Here is a 20,108-nt window from a genome sequence, read left to right on the forward strand (position 1 = left end):
AAATATTGGAGAAAGGCATAAAAACATAGGCTAAGAGGGGTTGATGGTGGAAATACACTCTTTCCAGTACTGTAGTTTCATTAGCTTCTAAACGCCATCCTAACTTCTGTTTTCTGTATACATATAGGATTTGCCTTAGGAACCAAGGCACCTCATTAACTATCAGACTTTAACAGTGTTTGTACTATTTATTATTGGCATTAGAAGCTTATCAGCCACAGATCCTGATACTGGGCCTGACTCTCAGGGGAGTTTTTCAGACTCACCTCAAAGTGTGCACAGATAATAACCTAACACTTGAACTTAAAGACCAACTGTCAGTTTTATCTCACCCCAAAAGAATTAGGAGTGTGTGTGCAAATAAGGTGCTAACAGAGACACATGAGGCAGTCAAGCAAGGGAATGTGGCCTTCTCCAAAATCAGATTTCTTTCTCCACAATCCACCACACCCCACATACATTTCCTAACTTATATGGGGCTAGGGGCAGGGTAGACCAAACTTAGTTTCAGGAATTTTGCTGAATGTTGCAGGGCTTTGGAGCTGGTGCTAGAAGTGGACATGGCCCTGCAACTGGTGTCAAAAGTAGGCAAAGGGCTGGCCATGGTGGTGCACACCTTTAATCCCAGCACTTAGGAGGCAGAGACAGGCAGATTTCAATGAGTTTGAGGCCAACTTGGTCTACATAGTGACTTTCAGGCCAGCCAAGACTACATGAGACCCTGCCTCAAATAAACAAAGAAAAATACGTCAAGGGTAACATTTAAGAGTGTTTTTAAAAAGAAGCATTAATTTATTTTTCCTTATCACAAAAAATGCTGTTAAGCCAGACTGCATTCTCTCTAGATTTGAGCTGAGAATGTTTCCCTAAAATATGATTCTTGGATCATAATTACTAGCATCTTTAGAAGTTGGTAAGGAACATACATTGTTAGGACCCCACCTATCCTTACTGGGTGGGAAACTCTAAGAAAAGATCATGAAAAGTTTCTTCAGTGGTTCCAAGATAATCTTACTTTTGAATATCACTGTGCCAGGATGTAGACATGTAGAATTTACTGAAAATATAGATGGAAAAGAGAGAAGAATAAGGGAAATGCTGGGGTATGCTTAGAAGGATAAGTGTCTTCCAGCCAAGCCAACAGTCTTTTTCACTGAAAAATATGAATGTAAGATTCTATGTTGATTCAAAATTCCTTTATTGAATACAGCCCATGTGTTGAGCAGGATAAAAAAAAACCCTGTCAATAAAAATATAAAGGAAACATAGTCCCTGTCTTTCAAGAATTCAGAAAAGAAGAATAAAGATAAATAGCTATACTGTGCACAAAGGGAGCAATGTAACCCAGGAGGTGCAGGGGCAGCATCCGTTGCGTTCCTCCCCCTTCTAGAAGATCATTACAAAAGGCTGAAGAGAAAGCTCTCAGCAGAGCCTCTCCTATCCTTATCCAAAGTTAGAAGATGGTTGGATAACGCAGAGACCTTTGCCAATCTTCACGGAAGTCCCTGACACTCTGCTTTCTCTCAGGAATGCTCTGGAAGGTTTTGATAAAGCCGATGGCACACTGGACTCTCAAGTCATGAGCCTTCATAATTTGGTTCACTCCTTCCTGAACGGAACGAATGCTTTGCCACACTCGGCTGCCAATGATCCTGTTTTTGTGGTATGTTCAGAGACTCAGGTCATATGAAACTGTTTCTACGTAATCTATCGGATTCTTTGGGTTTTCAGTGCAGTGAAGGTTTGATGATATTTCATTTTATGTCAACAATATGACACTGTACATATACACTGATTTTAATCCACGTGGAAAGCATGGCTAGGTAGCATATAGAATCCCTACTCAGAATCAATCCTTTAGGGATGGTTGGATTTAGATAAACTCAACCAGGAGTTTACAGTCCAGAAGGCAGTTTACAAGTTATTAGAGTTCCGTCAATAATCTCACAAAATGTATGCCATAAATTAGCACAGCTATCAATTATTTTTCACTGGCAAATGAGTGATGTTGAAGAATGTTAACTGCACACACCACCTTCAGCTTGTCGCCTGTGGGCAACAAAGGCTTGGTTAGCCAGAAGGAAGGCGGAGAAGGGGTGCTGGCTGGGTGAGACCCACAAACGCTTTCTTTTCAACCGTGGTGGTGACATGAAACCCAGATTGGTGTCACTTACTTGTGTGGCTTCATCCTCCTGTGAGAAGAGACAGCCATTAGAGAGAGTCGGCACTGTCCTCTCGGGGTCCTGTCGGCTCTCTTACACCCCACGTGCACTGAACTTCTTTGAGAAACCTCATTTCAGTCTCACTTTAAAACAAAGGAATTGTGACAATACTTGGCAATGGGGTTATCAATTTTAAAATTCCAAGCTAAGCTAGTTCTTAAAGATAAGTTTCCCAAGGAGTACTCCTGAGACAACTCAAATGGGGCTGTGCCAGCTGGGGCCACAGTGTTCAGCTGCCCATTGCAATGAGTTTTACCTGGAGGTGGTTCTCTGGGAACACAGCTATAAAGCAGACCCCTTTTCTGTGGTTTAGTAACCTATGGTCAACCTTGGTCTGGAGAAAGAGGAAAGATGAATAAGGTACAATAAGATATTTTGAGAGATAGTCAGTCTATAGTCATATCAATTTTATTACAGTAAGTTGTTACTGTTCTTTTGTTTTATTAATTTGTTAATCTCTTACTATTCCTGGGTGATACGTTAAACTTCATCATTGGTATGCATGTAGAGGAAATATACAGCGTATATGAGGTTTGCTATTTCCTAAGGTCCAGGCATCCACTGAGGGCTTGGAACATATGGCATCTGTTTCCTTCTTCCGCAGACGAACACATTGGGTTATTACAACACTTTACAGGGAAAAAATAAAGGATGGCTGAAAAGTCTTGGTCAATGGGCATTAGAAAAGACTGTTAAGCTTTGGGTCTGTGCCAGATGATTTGTGGAACGAAGCATGGGAGTTTCACTCTGGGTCAATCCTGTCAGGAAGAAAGGCTGATTCTATCACTGAGTACTCAAAGCACTTGTCCATAGGGAAGACAGACTAGACACTGTTTATTGGTAAATCAGCAGCAGTCATTTGTAATAGACAGCGAAGAGGACACTGGGTATTTTGTCTGTGCTCAGACATGCCTATAGGGTTATATTAGCTTGGTCCTGATCCATCACAGTCACAGAGGGCCCTGTCTGATGCTGATGTTCCACGGAACAGCTTATGTCTGGCAGAGCACATCCAGGTCTAGCTTACAGTACCAGGCCAGCTCCTGGCTATTGAGGTTGCTTTTTCTTTCTCAAGCACAGCTCATTAAAGTTGGCTGTAAAGATCTACTGAATAGCAACATTGGTTTTCAACTGCTGACCTCCAGCAAGGTGGAGGACCTCAACTCACATTACATATTTGCTGGCTCTTTTCAGAGCTGTGTGTCTTAGGTAGATGATTGAGTATCCATCACAAAAGGAAATGTCTTCTTTTGTGCTTTAAGTTTTTGGTAGTATTTTGGATTTACATTATTCCAGAATTTTTCATTCATTTGTTGAATTTTGTAATGTATCTTAGCTTGCTCAGGTTTTTCTAGTAACGCACTGCTGACTTGTTAGTTTAAACAGCAGCCAGCTGTTCTGAGCAGGGGGTCAGCAGTCTAAGATCAAGATGCTGACACACTTAGCATCAGTTGTGGGCTTCTGTGTAAGGTTTTCTTATCTCTGTGACCAATACACCTGATGAGAAGCAGCAGGAAGAGAGAAAGTGTTCATGTTGGCTTACAGTGTAAGGGGATACAGCTTATCAAGGTGGAAAAGCATGGCCGGAAGGATGAGAGGTCTCCAATCACACCGCATCAACAGACAGGAAGCAGAGAAAACAGGAAGTGAGACCTGCCTATAAAACCTCAAAGTCCTCCCGCAGTGAGCCACTTCCTCTGGCAAGGTTCTACCCTCTAACTGTTGTATCATGTCTTCCTAAACAGTGCCACTAGGTGTAAACGAGGCATTCAAACACAGAAATCGACAGGGGACATGTCACACTGAAGTCATGACAGCTCTCCTCCTGGGCCTCCGGGCTGAATCCTGGAGTGGTGGAAAGGCAGGGGGAGTATAAGGTCTCTCGTGCTATTGCTTAGAAGGTCACTAATCCTATCACATCAGGGCCCCACCCTTAAGACTTCAACAAACCTAAGTTACCCCCTTTTAGGTCACATCTCTAAATGTAGGCACATCAATGAGGGTGATCTTCAACACATAAACTTGAGTGAACTTGTCAGTTCATAGCTTCATCAGTTTATAGAAGTTTGTCTTCATAGCCTGCCGGGAGGCTCTGTGACAGAAGAAGGACACTGGATTCTAAGTGAGGGCGACTTGATTTAGCCCCAACTTGTTCAATCTGGAGAGTATCGCTGAACAACATGGGGCCTCCTATCACATGTCTTGATCTTGTGGTGGGAAAAACACAGTACTTATTAATTATTAAAGTAAATTTACCTCAGGATAATGTGATGATGCTCTAGACACTCCAGAGATAATTTGAATGCTATCATTAAGAATAAGAATGATTTTTGTGGTAGTCTGTGAGAGAGGATTAGAGAATTATGTGTTGGGATTGAACTTCCAAACCTTAATTGAAGTTCCTTCTCTTGTTCTAGTCTAGTGCAGACAGTCATGCACTGAGGCAACTGATACACAGAGTCCCAGGGATTTCAAAGGTGACTCACTGTCCTTTACTGAACCTGTCATGTAAAAGAGAAAATGTCAGTGAAAGCGCAGTTTCCAGTGATGTTCAGCTTGCCCAAGGGTGTGAAGGATGCAATCTCCCAGGAATATATAGATTACTGGGCATCCTGGATGGATTCAAGAGTGGCCAAGATGAGTTTAAGGAAATCCTGAGATCAAAGGTGATGGGTTGATTATTCCTTCTAGAAATTGCTTCTCCTGTCAGATCTGTGTAGCAATAATAACTGATGGCATTCTCAGGAGGGTGGATTGTTGGTCCCTGTCTCTGACCAGATGGGGACCCATCTGTGATAATTCTGCAGCCATTTGTACCATCTGCATCATGCCAGCTGTGGTGGCTTGAAAGAAAATGGCCCCCAAAGGACACTGTTAGGAGGTGTGGCTTTGTTGGAGTAGGTATGGCCTTGTTGGAGGAAGTGTATCACTGTAGAGGTGGGCTTTGAGGTCTCATATATGCTCTAGATACTGCCTAGTGTCTCAGCTCATGTCCTGTTGCTGCAAGATGTAGAACTCTCAGCTACCTCTCCAGCACCATGTCTGCCTGCACGCTGTCATGTCCCCTCATGATAATAATAAACTAAGTCTCTGAAACTGTAAGTTACCACTTCAGTTAAATGTTTTCCTTCATAAGAGTTGCTATGGTCATGGTGTCTCTTCACAATAGAAACCCTGACTAAGACATTGGCATTTCTTGCAGTCTCTTACTCCATGTTTCAGATCATTTCCTTGACTACCACTTCAGCCATCGGCTCATGCCCAGATTCCTGGTGTCTATCTCCTGTTTCTGTTCTTCACTGATACTATATGTCTCTAGAACAGGCTTTGGTAAAGTGTGCACCTGCTACCATACATTTGAACACACTATTCCCTATTCATAAGGAAAATGTTACTTCTTTTGTCAGTATTTCAAATTATTTTCAGTAGAATCATGCAGTTCTCTAATGGATTGAGGATGAGATCACAAACCTTCCTCTGCTCCTAAAGGAAATAGTAGCAAATGCTAGTAAATCAGCTTTCTGTAGTACTGCTGTGACTGTGAGGAAGCCCACGAACCTCATTAAAGCCTACAGGCACAGGCCACATTTTTCTATAAATGGCCAGATAGCTGAATTCTGGGGTTTCTGTACCTGAGAAACTCTGTTGCAGTTACTCAATGACTCAACTTCCCTCTCTCTCCCCTCTACCTCCTCTATGGCTCTCTCTCTATCTCTGCCTGCCTCCCTCCCTCCCTTTTATTTATTTATTTGGGAACCAAACCCAGATTGTAGTGCATGCTCAGCATTTGCTGTATCCCCAGCCTTTTCAATGAAGCATGAAAGCAGCCATAGATAATGTGCAAACTACTGAGTGTGCTGCCTCATTAAAATGTTACATGGGGAAACAGGCAGTAGGACCAAAGTTGTCTTGTTTCACTTAACACTATGAGCTCATAGTTTCTTACTTTGCTGACCCTTAAACTAAGGGAATTGCATTCTTCATTTGCAGTCAGGTTATAGGGTACTCTTCCCACACCCTAATCTTTCCTCTACCTTTCTTATTTTCCGTTTTGCAGTGGATCTCACTATATCACACATACTGGCCTTGAACTCATAATCCTTCCATCTTAGCTTGTGGAATATCTCTTTAGTCATATTGTCATATTCTTTTCCTGTCCTGGCTGAGAACCCACATGGTAACTTTATTCATGAAAAACACTGCAAGTTGCATTGAGTTCAAGGATACTAGACACTAAATTGTCTTGGTCTTCATTACTTTTAATATCTTCCATATTGAAAATTTGGGGAAGGGGTAATAATATATTATTGTATACATATGAAAAATAAAACAAAACAGAAAGCCAGAACCTTCCTTTAACGGTGGAGGGAATAGCATTTTGTCACTGGTTTCAGAACACATGCTTACTTAAGGCTGTTTACAAAGAGGTTTATGTGGAAGCCAATTCAGCTTTAAATGACTTTGCATATTGAGATTTAGGTTAAACTATTTTAGTTGACAGAGTTATAGCTTCAGGAATTACAGATTCATGACTCAATTTATGGAACTATGCTGCATACTATTTTTATTAAAATTATTTTCATGAAATCTCTACAAGCAAGAGAATGACAAAGTTGTGTAGGGTTACAATAAGATGGAAGAGATGGCAGAACATTCACATGGAGGAAAAATTCTGAAGCAATGTCTGAAATTCTAATAATTGTTACGAGTTGCAGCAAATCCGCACATTTATCATGGAAAATGAGGTTAGGCACTGGAAAGATAAGCACTGCTCTCTTCTGTATCAGATTTAGACAGAGTTCAGAAAATATGAAAAACGGGGAAGCCAGTACACTGTAAAGTTAAATAGTTGACTGCTGAGAAAGGATCCATGCTAGAGCCTCAGGATGCTCTTCCTGGAAGTATCTAACTAGGGACATGTAGATGGTCTCTGTGCCTGGCTTATTCTACCTCACACCATGTATTCCAAATCGCCTACGTTGTCACAGAAGACCACAAATCATCCTTAAGAATTGAACAGAAGCTGGGAGTGGTGCTATATGCCTGTAATCTCAACACCAGGAGGTAGAGGCAGGAGGATCAGGAACTTTAGGCCATCATTGGCTACATAGTAATTTTAGAGCTAACTTGGCCTACATGAGACCCTATGTTAAAAAAAAGTAACTTAACAGTCTTCTGTTGTATATCTACACCACTTTCTAATCTAATTTAGTGTTGCATTTCAAGACACAGTTTATGTGGTTCGGGATGGAATCCAGGTTTACATGCAGACATGAACCCTACCAACTGTGCTGTGCTCCTAACCCTTGTACCGCCTTTGAAGGTCAAGTCCTCTTAAGCAGCTCTGTCACTCACTGACTACCAGGAAGAGAGTACTAGCCACTCAGGAGGTAGGTCCCTCATGACTTATTCACTCAAAGTTCCCATGACCTCCTTACACCTTTACACTGGGAATTAAAAGTCAACATGAGTTTTGATGGGGACAAAGCACGTTGAAGTCACAGCAGGCATTTAATAGTTTCCAGTCTTTTGCTTTACAAATGGTATCATGATAAACAACATAGAGCAGGGAAGGTGAGCAGACAGGACAGGATCCTTGGGATGAAGTGCAGATAAAGCATTGACATTTGATAATGTCATCGGAGGACAGGCCCTCCTAACTCCTGTGTGGCAGAGTCACCGTCATCGCTGGTCCCTCCGTTGGTCATTATGTTCCTTGTCCTTGTGCTGACTTTCCTTTCCTTCTTTGCTAATTTGATGGGTGAAGAAGTTTTAATTTGAATTTCTAAGTGAAATCAGCATCTTTTCCATGCATTTAAAAGTCGTGCTTACATTTGCTTTTGTATGATCTGTCTGCTCATTTCATCCTGACTTGGGTGTAATATTTTTAAATCCCAAACATCCAAGAGAATCAGAATTAGTGAGAGTCATCTGTTCTCTGTGTGACTAGCAAATTGCAACATTCTTTGTGCTGATGTTTTTTAGTGGAAAACCTAACAACATGTTCATGTAATTTTTAAATCTTCATTTTATTTGTTTGTTTTTAGCTGATGCAGATCTAGTGTGGTTCAGCCTGGACTTTATATGCTCAGTGACTTTTTCTTGGAGTCAGGCATAGGTTGGTGGACTGTGTGCTTACCAGGTATGGAGTCCTGGGCTCAGCCCTCCAAACCTTTATTTCCCCCATTTTATTTTCTGTTATTAAGAAGCTGTTTTATGATTAAGTATTTATCCAATGACAGCTCCTATTCTAGAGGTGTGAACACAAACATAATACTTTAACCTCACAAAGCTCTCCATGCTAAACTACACTCCTCGTTTGCAATGCGGAGAACACAAGATTCAGAGACGTTGAGGAGCATGCCCAGCAACTACAAAGTGCCTGAGCAGAGTTTCCCACTCACAGATTTCCTCTGTTAGTCTCCCAACGATTTTTACCTTTGTCAGTTGAGACAATTCTTAACTTGGTTCCATCACAATTGCTTTCATTAGAGCTGAGCTAATTTAGTGCTGTTAGGTCATGCTAAGCAGAGTGAATGCTAATTGGTGAAGGGCATGTCTGAATAATTTTTCATGGCTTTTGAAAAGATGGGGCCATTAGTTTTACTGTATTTATGTTTCATAAATGTGGTGTCGACTTATTTAATATGCAGCTTTAATGTAGCAGACATTCAGTCACTGCCTCCTAAGGAGCATCATGTCTGAGTGAGTTCTAGAAGAGCTGAAGGACCAGGGAGGATGGCTGACCACCACTGGCCAAGGTCTCCGTGGGTTCAGTCTGTGAGTGTTACTTTGGCAGATGCTAAATGCCTTTTCAACACTAGGCTTTATAAGTATAAACACATACTGTTGAGAACTAAGTCGCTACCAAGAACTGAATTAAGTGTACTTCCTTATCGATCAGATAAAGTAGGACTCTAGTGGCAAACCATAATTTATGTGAAAAATATAGGATGGTCTAGCATCAGTTCCCATCTCCTAGGACTTTGATGATTCTGCAACAAAAACGGCCTGGGGGCAGCTCTGGGCAGACTCTGTCCTACCACCACACTTCTCTCTCTTCAGCCTTTACCTAGGATACGTGCTCAACTGGCCACCCCTTTGACAGATGATACATTAATAGCAGAACCAGTTGCACTTAATCTTTGGGTTGGCTCAAAAATTTCAAAATTATGAACATTTTTCCCCTCAAGGAATTAACAACTGAATTTCCAGTGTTCACGATAGTTTCCTTTATACACATGCTATTTTATCTTGTGTGTCATGCATATTATATACAATAATTCATAGGTGTATATGCATACATAGATTTCACATATAGAACTATTATGTACATTTCATTTAATGATGATGTCTTTCTTTCACTTTTTATGTAAACATGTGAGTGCTTGCATGTATGTCTGTGCACCATGTGCATGTGGTGTTCTTGGAGGTCAAGAGATGGTGTCAGAGTCCACGGAGCTGGAGTTATAGGCTCTTGGGGCTGCTATGTGGATGCAGGGTAGTGAACCAAGGTCCTCTATATGAGCAACACATGCTCTTAACCACTGAGCCGTCCCTCCAGTCTCATCACTAGACACATTTAAGCAAGAGAAAGTTTATCTGATGAAACTTCTTCAAAAGGACAGAGAAACACTCTCTCTCTCTCTCTCTCTCTCTCTCTCTCTCTCTCTCTCTCTCTCTCTCTCTCTCTCTGTGTGTGTGTGTGTGTGTGTGTATTCATGCATGTGGAGGCCACAGGTTGACATTGGATGTCTTCCTCAGTCACTTTATGCCTTAAAGAATTATTTGTCTATTTTATGTGTCCGTAAGCACGTGTCTTGTAGAGTATGATAGTCAGATGACAACTCGCTGGAGTCAGATCTCTCCTTCCACAATGCGGGTCACAGGGTCTGAACGTACCCACTGAGCCATCCTACCCACCCTTTTAATGCTCTAATGTTCTTTCTACTACAACTGTACATTAGTCCATTTAGGATGCTGTAACAAAAATACCAGAGACCATGCTCAACCAACCAACACGTATTTCTCATATCTCCGGAAGCTAGGAAGTTCAAGATTGAAGCATCAGAGAGTGATGGGGACCTGCTTCCCGGTTCATAGGAGGCTGCTTGTTGTTGTGTCTTCATGCGCTGAAAGTGAGGAAGTGTTCCCTGGGGTCTCCTTTATAAGGGAACTAATCCTGTTCATACGTACTCCACCCTTATGCCTGCCATCTTGTAAAGACCTACAGCTTCCAACTATCACAGTCACTTAGCACGTGAGCTAGGGGAGGACACATGCATCCGTCTGTACAAAGCTATTCCTTGTCCCTCACTGAAATGTGTTCCCTGTGGCACAGCTCAGACACACCAGAAGAGACTGGGTGCTCTCTAAGTCATGCATATTCTACAATGCTTATTTAAGGAAATGTGCAAACAGCATCTTTACTATATATTGCTTCAAATCCTTGGTAGAACAAGGCAAGAATGAAAAAAAAAAAACCTCCATGAAATAACAAATTTGATTAAGTATGGTTTTTATTTTTGAGACAGGGTCTTACTATGTCATGTAGCTCTGACTGGCCTGGAACTCACTACGTAGAACATGCTGGCCCAGAACTCAGAGATTTACCTGCCTCTGCCTCCCCAGGGCAGGGATTAAAGGCCTGCGCCACTACACCTAACCTTAATAGGTTTGAAAAGGAAGTGTCCTTAGGAATTCCTTCACTGAATAAGGTTGGCCCAACTTTTTGTTTATTTATGCCTTTCACCTTAAATTTTAATTAGAGCACAGCACCTGTGTGTCCTTGTGCCCCTGGGACACGTTTTCCTTGTGACTTTTCACAATCAGTCTGAATGCCCCCCTGAGTTCAGAGTCTAGACCCTATAACAGTAACACATTTCCATCACAAGAGCCTCTCTGGTTACAAAGGATATCTTCCAGGGGAGAGGGGCTTAGCAAAGCCACAGCATGATAAAGTATGCGTCCTTCTGCAGCTGGGCTCAGCTGTCCATGGCTTCTTTTCTCCAGGTGCACTAAGTCTTCTCATTTCTCTACCATGGCAAGAATCTGAATTTACAGCCATCTGAGTTCAAGCCCTTCGGTATCCATCCTTGCATGCATTCTTGTGTGGTATTTTCTTGCCAGTGAGAGTGTGTGTTGATGGATTGCTTTCTCCTGCAAGGGTTACATTAAAAAGGCTTTGAGCCATGTGCTCACATTTCCTCCAACGGTGCCTCTGAGATGAGACTTCTTGTACCTATCCTTATTTTGCTTCAACAAAGCAGAATAGAGCTGTGCAAATCTTGCCACACTATTTCTTAAATGTTAAATTTTTAATACCAAAATACAGTTATGTCCCTAGGTAGTGGATAAAGGTCCATAGTAATGTGCATTTACTTTACTTTTGCTCCTCATATTTGACCCTGAAATAACATTTGGCTATTATAGCAATAATACCCAAGTTAATTTTCAACTTGTGTCTAACAAAGATAAAATTAATGTCTCAAGAATAACACAAGGTTTCTTGGTGAGGAACAATGTCCACAGCTTTAGCAAAAACATTCGTTGTATAGGCTACACTTTGTCTCTTTGTAGCCTTGGATAAGTTATTACCCGCAGTATATTTATTATATTCTTTGCATCTTTTCAGAACACACTGCTCCCTCTTTTACTGCATTCTGTAAATTGGGCACTCTGTATGTAGTTCCTACCAGAGCTTTTATTGTATGTTTTATGGCCCTTATGAGACCTATTGTCTTTCATTATTTTCCTCCTTTCTTTTATCTCTGCCGATTATAAATTGCTTTAGAGTTTTGTCTGCCTTTGTAATTATATGTTTTGCACTGGGAGGGTTCTACAGGTTATCAGCCCCTTACAGAACTGACAGTGCATCCTCCTGTGTCTTGAGGGTCTCTTGTCTCTTTCCTAATCACAGTGATATCTCTGGCGTGGACTCAGAGGTCATAAGAGTTCATAAATGGCTGAGGAACTCCTAAGTCAAATTCTATACTTCCTTCTCTTTGTCAAACTTGAGAATACACCTTAAAGCTAATTTCTTATTGTGGTTGGTCCTGAGAGTTAGATGAGTGATGGAAACAGTGTGATTTATTGTACAGAAAAAGAAATAGGTGGTTTAAGAACTCTGGCGTTATCTTTAAAGGGATGAGGATGGGATGTAGAGATGGCTCAGTGATGAGAGTGTGTACTGCTCTTTCTGAAGACCTGAGTTAAAGCCATGTCAGGTGGTCCACAATTGCCTTGTAGCTGCAGCCCCAGGGTCTCTGCAGGCATCCCAGCACACATGCTCATAACTCATGACCCTCAGGTACAGATGCATACATTGAATTTCAAATAAAATAAACATTTTATTGTAAAATGAACTCTGGCTTCAGAGTTGGGCTTCCTGGGTCCAAACTGTTACTCTACTGTATGCCATCTTTGTGCTTTTGGACAAATCTCTTTTTTTTTCTCCAAAATTCAAATTCTATATTTTGGAGGAAAGTACATTAGTAGAAACAATAAAATGTCATGTACAAAGACATTTTAAGGTCACAGATGCAAAAACTTCCTTTTTGAAATAATGGTGGTGAATAACTTTGTTATTCCGTATCCATATTTAAGCAGTGATTAATGGCAATTGCTAAAACAGTATAGATTAACTAACTCACAGAAATGAACTTGAAAGTTGGACAAATCTCTTCATGCTTCTATATCTTCTGTTCTGGTTTAGATTGTGCCTCCTCTCACTGAATACTGAAATCCTAATCCCTAAATGAACTTGAAAGTTGGACAAATCTCTTCATGCTTCTATATCTTCTGTTCTGGTTTAGATTGTGCCTCCTCTCACTGAATACTGAAATCCTAATCCCTAAGCACTCAGTAAATGACTTTGTTGAGACGTGATTAGTGCAGATATGGTCATATTAGAAGACTGAAGCTCATAATCCAAACATGCAGGGCCTTGTCTGCTTCCCACTGCTATAACAGAATTCCATAGTCTGCGTGAATTGTAAGCAATGACATTTTATTTTGTCTATGGTTCTGAAGGTTGGAAAGGCATGGGCCTTTGTGCTGGATCACGGCATGGTGGCCATGGCGGAAAGGCGGCATGTGAGTGTCTTTCAGACAAAGGAGGGAGAACAGGCAGAAATCATCCTTTTTATGAAGAAATGGCTGCCATAGTGACCACCCCACAACCACAGCATTAACCCGTCTGTGTGGTCAGAGCCCACATGACTAGCTACCCTCAGTGGCAGCAGAATTTCAGCATGGCTTACAGAGAGACCTTGAACAGTAGTGACTGATGTCTGTACAAACAGAAGGGGTCTAGACATGACCAGGACACATCACATGGAGATGAAGGCAGAGACCCACAACTGAGCAGTGACAAGGATCACTGGAAGGAGCTAATTCTACCAATGTCTTACTTTGGAGCTCTGTCTTCCAGAACGAGGAGTTTGTAGTGTTTAAGGCACCCAGTCTGTGGTCCTTCCTTACAGTAGTCTGAACATCTAATGAAAGTAGCTTCCATTAAAGCAGGCTGTCTTGAGGTTTCAATATGTTATTGTATGTAAAGTTCTTAGGGCAGTGTTTGACAGAGAACAAGCACTCACAGTATTAATTAGTGTATTTGTTAAGTGCTAATTATGTACCATATGCCTTCCTAAACGCTCATCTTTTTATTAGCTAGATCTACAAAGTTATGATGCCGGGGGAATAGTAGCCTGCATATACTCATAAAATATGAATTCCTTCATTCTTCTCTCATAAGTCATTGTTTTAGGTTAAACTAGTAACAGTGCCGATGCTTTAGTTGAAGTGACCATCACCATTTGCCAACGGTTCCCACACTAGAGAAGCTATTCGAGTTCCTGTGTTGCCTTCTCCAGCTCCCCGCTGTCACATGTGGTGTGGGGTGTCCCACTGGTGTCCCTGCTGATGTTTTCAGTGCTTTCCGTGGTCACCACTCATGAGCCACGTCCTCCTCAGCTTAAACCTTATTGACCTCTCCCCCTCAGTACCAACATTAGGGCTCAAAAAGCAGCTTTCCTTCTGCATGTTGGCGTACATCTAAGTCTGTCCTGGGTTGTTTAGATCTCTCCCCTTTCCTCCGGTTGTTTACTGCTGTGTTAGGGATGACCCAGCACTTAGGCTTGAAGCTTCCATGACCATTTAATTTCTCAGGATTCCTAACGAGTTTGGAAGGAGACTCTGGAATGGCTTTACTGAGCCAGTTTGCGTCATGATCTCAACTGTCTGATGGCAGTAGACACTGGAGCAGCTGTAGTCTGGCTAGCCTTTGTTCCCTTTGGCTTTTCTGTGTAATGTCCCTGTGTGACTGAGCTGGGCTTCTTCACAAAACAACTGCCTCTCCAGAGAGGTAGAGCGTGGGTATGGTGACTCTGAGTCAGCCATCTCCGGGACGTAGGAGGAAAAGCAGATGCTATCCTTGGTCACCCTGAACTTGCAGTCTAGGGATGAAAGACCAAGTCTCACTGCTAGATGTGAAGTCTCAGCTGAACTCTTGATTTTACACCCTGTTAAAAAAAATCAGGGCTGTACATATGGGGATTGCACTGGTGATGTTTTGAAATGTATAACAGTTGCAGTGTTTGAAAAGGATTTTACAGCTTCTTTGAGAAAATAAAAAATGAGCATTCTGTGTATTCAGGCATGTTTAGACTCTATTGCTTTATTTTATTGCTGTGCAGTGTTAGGAATTCAAGGGAAAGGTTTATAAAATGAGTAGGAGAAGGGTGAGCAAAATCTGAAAATCCACTTGTGATGTTTTTATTTATTTTTTATTGCTCATTTATTTTACAGTAATGGTAAATGCTACTACCTCTTCTTTTCTGCTAAACTAAAACATCTGAATACTGAGTAGAGCAGGTGTTTATCATATTTATCTTTCTCCTGAAAGTAATAATTAGCACAATATACTGAAGAGCTCAGATGTTTCCAAACCAGTGTGAAATCTGCACGTGAACTCTCATTTCTTCACTCGATCAGAGGATTTACAGTCTCCTTTGAGGAGATGTGTCCGCATGTCATTGTGAAGTGAAAACGTCAGTACGTGTGTCAGCAGGGCTAGGCTGGGTACAGACACTCCCGTGTTAAGCTCTGCATTCCACTGTGGAGAGGGCTCGTGTTGGGTCAGCTGATCAGCACCATGTTCAACTGTTTTGCAGGTCCTCCACTCCTTCACAGACGCCATCTTTGATGAGTGGCTGAAAAGAAACAACCCTCCCACAGATGCCTGGCCTCAGGAGCTGGCACCCATTGGTCACAATCGGATGTATAACATGGTTCCCTTCTTCCCACCAGTGACTAATGAGGAACTCTTCTTAACCGCAGACCAACTTGGCTACAATTATGCCATTGATCTGGCAGGTAAGGAATGCAACTTCTAAGTGGGTGACTCACTCAACTCCTAAGGGAGCTTTCTTTCTTTCTCTCTTTCTTTTTTAATGTCAAGCAAGACTGTTAATTGAAGCATTCAGGCTGCGTTAAGTTTATTGGCTATTTTTGAGAATACCTCGCATTTAATAAGATAAGTCATTAAGCTACCAATTAAACATCAGAAAGGGACTAGCTACAGATCATCTGGGAAAACTGCAAGTTGTTAAGAGACCCTGTTCTACAGAGATGCTGTCTTACTCTCTTTTGCCTGATTTGACAGTTTTATCTGAACTAATCAGATCCATAAAACTGCTCTGTGGCTGTTGAAATGTGTAACTGATAAAGTCAAGGTGACTTTCACACACCTGTGGTCAGGGAGGGACTCGGGCTCTCATCTGTAGGCAGAGTTGCAATTATTGAGACAAACTTGAGATTGTTGCAAGATTCAAAGACCAGAAAACAGGAAAAACTCGGCTGTTGTGGAAAGCAACCGAATACTGCATTTAAAAAGGTATTAGTGCAAAGCCTTCCAAGATCCACTACCATGGTTTTGAAGGTCAACTGTTGTTTATTTGATTCCTAGAGTGAAATTACTTTGTAACTGCACCAGGTACTTTGAATCAGCTTTGACTGTACCAATGCTGTGGGGACAGGTCTACCTGGGACTGAGCCTTCTCATAACATACTGGGATGCATGGAGGTTATGGCATGTTTTCACATCCATGCTTTCTCAGTCTTGCTTTTAAACTGTAGATACTTGAAAAACTGATTTCAGCTGATTGAAAGTAGGGAAGGATATCTTTCTAGAACAGAGGGAAGACTCAAAGAAGCCAATGGCCTGGGAGCTTAGCTGCCACTTTAAACCAAGAGTGAGGAATCATGGAGATGTGACAGGACAAAGGACACAGATCTTGGCCTCTGAGAAGTGGCAAACTGTGGGAAGGAAGTCCTGGGGAAGTAACGGGAGAGAAGGCGGTTTTATACGTTTGCACATGCTTTCACAGCTGACAATTTCTCCTGGGGGAATCTCTGGCAGTTCTTGTTTCTTTTGAATTTTTTCATTTAGTCAGTTAAGGAAATCTAGGAAGTGACATCTGCTGACTGTCAAATGCTTCTGTCTCAAAATGACCCTGTACCCATGGGCATGTTGTGGGGGAGAGATATTCCAATCCTCTTCTAACCAAAGACAGAAAACAGTGAGGGACTTGGGAAAGATTTTGTGTACGAGATGAGTGTAAAACTGGACTTGAGAGGACTGGTAGATGCCAAGTAGCTGAGCAGGTGTTTTAGACTGAAGATGGAGCTGAGCAGGTGTTTTAGACTGAAGATGGAGAAGGATGGACAGGACAGGGCACAGGTGGCTTAATCGGAGGCTGGAAGAGGAAAACTTGGTTTGGCTCAGATGCTTTCTCAGAATGCGGCATGTTGGAAGGCTGAGTGCTGTCAACTAAAGATGATCCAAGATGTGTCTGATGCCTCCTATGCCCTCCCTGCCATCTTTTTGCCCTTTCTTTCCAGAGTGCAGGGAGGAGCTTTCTCTGAAGTCTCCATTCACCTAAAAGCCAGATGCTCTAGGGGATCAACAGAACAGACTCGGTTTGATGGACAAGGCCAGGGAGCTTGTCCCCAGAATACCATTAATTTCCCCTGAAAAACCACATAGTCTTTCCCTGCAATCACTCTCCAATTCCAACCAGATGGTCCTTAGAATTTGACACTTTGTGGAACTCCCTTGCACTTATACATTCACAAGTTTGGATGCCTTTTCTCTTGTTAACATGCCTGTTGTTGGTCTGTTTCTTTTATGAGTTGAAATAATCTTAACTTCAGAGAGTGGAATGAAAGTCCTTCTGCTTCCACACCTTGCTGTATTGGAAGGGCCTAGGCAGAGAGTCATTGGGCATTATAGAAGAAAAAGAATCACCATATGTTAATTATAACATCTCAGTTTTCTAAAACAAAAGGTGTTTTATAGACAATGGTGATGACAGTCATATACAAATGTGAAGATACTTTAATACCACCAAACTACATTTTAAAAAAGTTGTGATGCTAAAAATCTATATTATATGTATGCTACCACAATTTAAAAATAATTTTAAAGAGCAAACAGGATTTGGCCAGTAAGAGGCAGTCATTTTTGGTGTCTCATTAAAGATATAGCAGTATAAAAATTTGTGGTTTGTTGGTTTGTTTTTGAGACAAGATCTCCTCATGTGGTTCTGGCTGTCCTGGAAATTGCTACAATACTTTGTAGACCAAGTTGGCTTCAAACTCACAGAGATCCGCCTGCCTCTGTCTCCCAAGTGCTAGGATTAAAGGTGTGTGCCAACATGCCTGGCAAAACTTCCTGTTTTAAGAAGCTGTAACCAGCTCATACACAATCACCCAAACAAGATCAAGGCCGTCTACAGTTTACCATTCAGGCAGGTAACCTCATGATCCCCCACCCATGACTGAGGCACTGTCCACAGCTGATAGCTTCCGCGGGAGAAAGAGGAGAGTCAGTTTTCTTTAAGAGTGTGAACATTGATAGATCCAGCATACTTCGGTAGATGACCCCGTGCCCAAAAGAATGAAGAGCACAAATTGAACTCATTGGGTTATCAAAAAAAAAAAAGACATGAAGTTGGAGGTGGGAACATAGAGGATGGATCTCAAAAGAATTAGGAGAGAAGATGGAAGGTAAATACCAAAACACAGTGCATGAAATTCTAGAATAATTAATAAAAATATCATATTATTAAGTGGAAAAGAAGTATAACTAGTAACAAGTGCTGCTGGATCCTCCCAGGAAAGGACAATGAAATTCCTTTTGGAGGGACTCAGTCAAGATGGGCCAGGGCCCTTGGTGGGACTGGAGAAGGATGAGAAATGCAATCTGTCCTTCAGATGAGGGTCAGGCATGGGAAGAGAAGATGGCTTGGAGGGGATGAACTTCTACAGTGGCTGATAAGTTGTAAAGAAATAGCACATAGCCATAAATATATCTTAAAAATGCATTAACTTCATGGAAGAGTGCTACAGTGTGTGAGTAGAAGATTAGATCTACCATGTGAGAGGCTCAGATTTTATTAACAACTATTTAAGTGGCTGTAGAGAGCTCTGCTTCTGCTGGTGAGTGTCCCTGTCAGCAAAGCCCATCTGACCTCTTACATGGGTTTATCATCCATTACAGGGGTAGACAATAGCAGAATTTCCTACTGAGGGTTGTTCATTTAACAGTTCCCCAAAGACCATCTTAGTTCTTATGTCTTCAATGAGTTTCTAAGTTACAAAAGCAGTTCTGTATTTCCTTAGAGGTGTTGTTCTGCATACAAACAGTAATCGAACAGATTTACAGAATGTTACAAGTCTTATTTAAATAATGGGACAACATTCCCATCTTCCTTCAAAAACAACGTGGATATGATAAACAGCAAGAAAAGAGAAAATAAAATTCTAGCAAGGGTAGTTTTGCTTTGCAAAGAAACGTCCATATGAAAGGCAAACATTCTTTTCTTCACTAGGAATGTTTGGCTGATGGAACTGTAATCAAAGAATCTTCTTGTCTGTTTTCATTTCAGTGGAAAATGCTCCAATTTGGACCACAACCCTCTCAGTGGTCACAGGAACACTGGGAGCTTTCATCGGTCTCTTGGGGCTGCTGGCTCTCCTTCAATATAGAAGGCTCCGCAAAGGATATGCACCCTTAATGGAGACACATCTAAGCAGCAAGAGATACACGGAGGAGGCCTAGGGTGCTCTTGTCTTGTCCTAGGGAAAAGGCCGGCCAAGCCATAATCCTGACCCAGGCAGTAACTAAATGTAGCCTCATTGATGTGGCTTTAGGTGAAAGTCTCCAGCATGTGCTCTTTGGGAGTGATGATGACCCCCACATGTGCTCTTCAGTAGTGATGATGACCCCCTCCCCCACAGAGATGTTTGGGTGTAGTTGCTGCTTTGCTTATTATACACAGGAGAAGATGCTTGGGCCTATCACCATCACCAAAGTGTGATGGGGCGAGTTATCTGTGACCTTGATTAAAAGTCTTTATATTCATTAAGCCTCTTCCTGTTCTGACACCACCACCACCACCACCACCACCACCATCACCACCACCACCATCACCACCACCACCACCATCACCACCATCACCACCACCACCACCACCACCACCACCAACAACAACAACAGCAACAGCACAAACTCTGAGGGATTCCTTTACACTTGCAGATAAGTGTACTTTGAAATCAAGATGGACCAGTCAAAACATCTTTGCAAATAATAGTGTTTGTGGGAGTGTGTTTGTCGACACCTCACTATTATATTGAAACAGGCACCTCACTATTATATTGAAACACACGAAGTGAGCTAACTTTATAAAGAAAAGATTTTTTTATCACTGTTTTATAGGTAATAGGGACAAGGTGCTGAATTTGGTGATTTTGTTGTTAAAAAAATCCTAAGGTGGTATAGAGCATCGCATGGATCACATGGCAAGAAATAAGTGTATGTGTCCT

At 41.8% G+C, this 20,108-nt stretch overlaps 1 protein-coding gene across 1 annotated transcript in view; it reads left to right on the forward strand.

Moving 5' to 3' along the window:
* The window catches only part of Dct (dopachrome tautomerase), a 34,814-nt gene extending 15,227 nt beyond the window's left edge, over window positions 1–19,587 (forward strand). Inside the window, exons 5-7 of the mRNA XM_059274284.1 lie at window positions 1,528–1,663; window positions 15,395–15,596; window positions 19,172–19,587. Coding sequence (XP_059130267.1) covers window positions 1,528–1,663; window positions 15,395–15,596; window positions 19,172–19,344 — 511 coding nt within the window. The 3' untranslated portion in view covers window positions 19,345–19,587. The remainder of the gene's footprint in view (window positions 1–1,527; window positions 1,664–15,394; window positions 15,597–19,171) is intronic.
* The last annotated feature ends 521 nt before the right edge of the window (window positions 19,588–20,108 follow it).

Source organism: Peromyscus eremicus, chromosome 9, assembly GCF_949786415.1.
Source record: "Peromyscus eremicus chromosome 9, PerEre_H2_v1, whole genome shotgun sequence".
NCBI lineage: Eukaryota > Metazoa > Chordata > Mammalia > Rodentia > Cricetidae > Peromyscus > Peromyscus eremicus.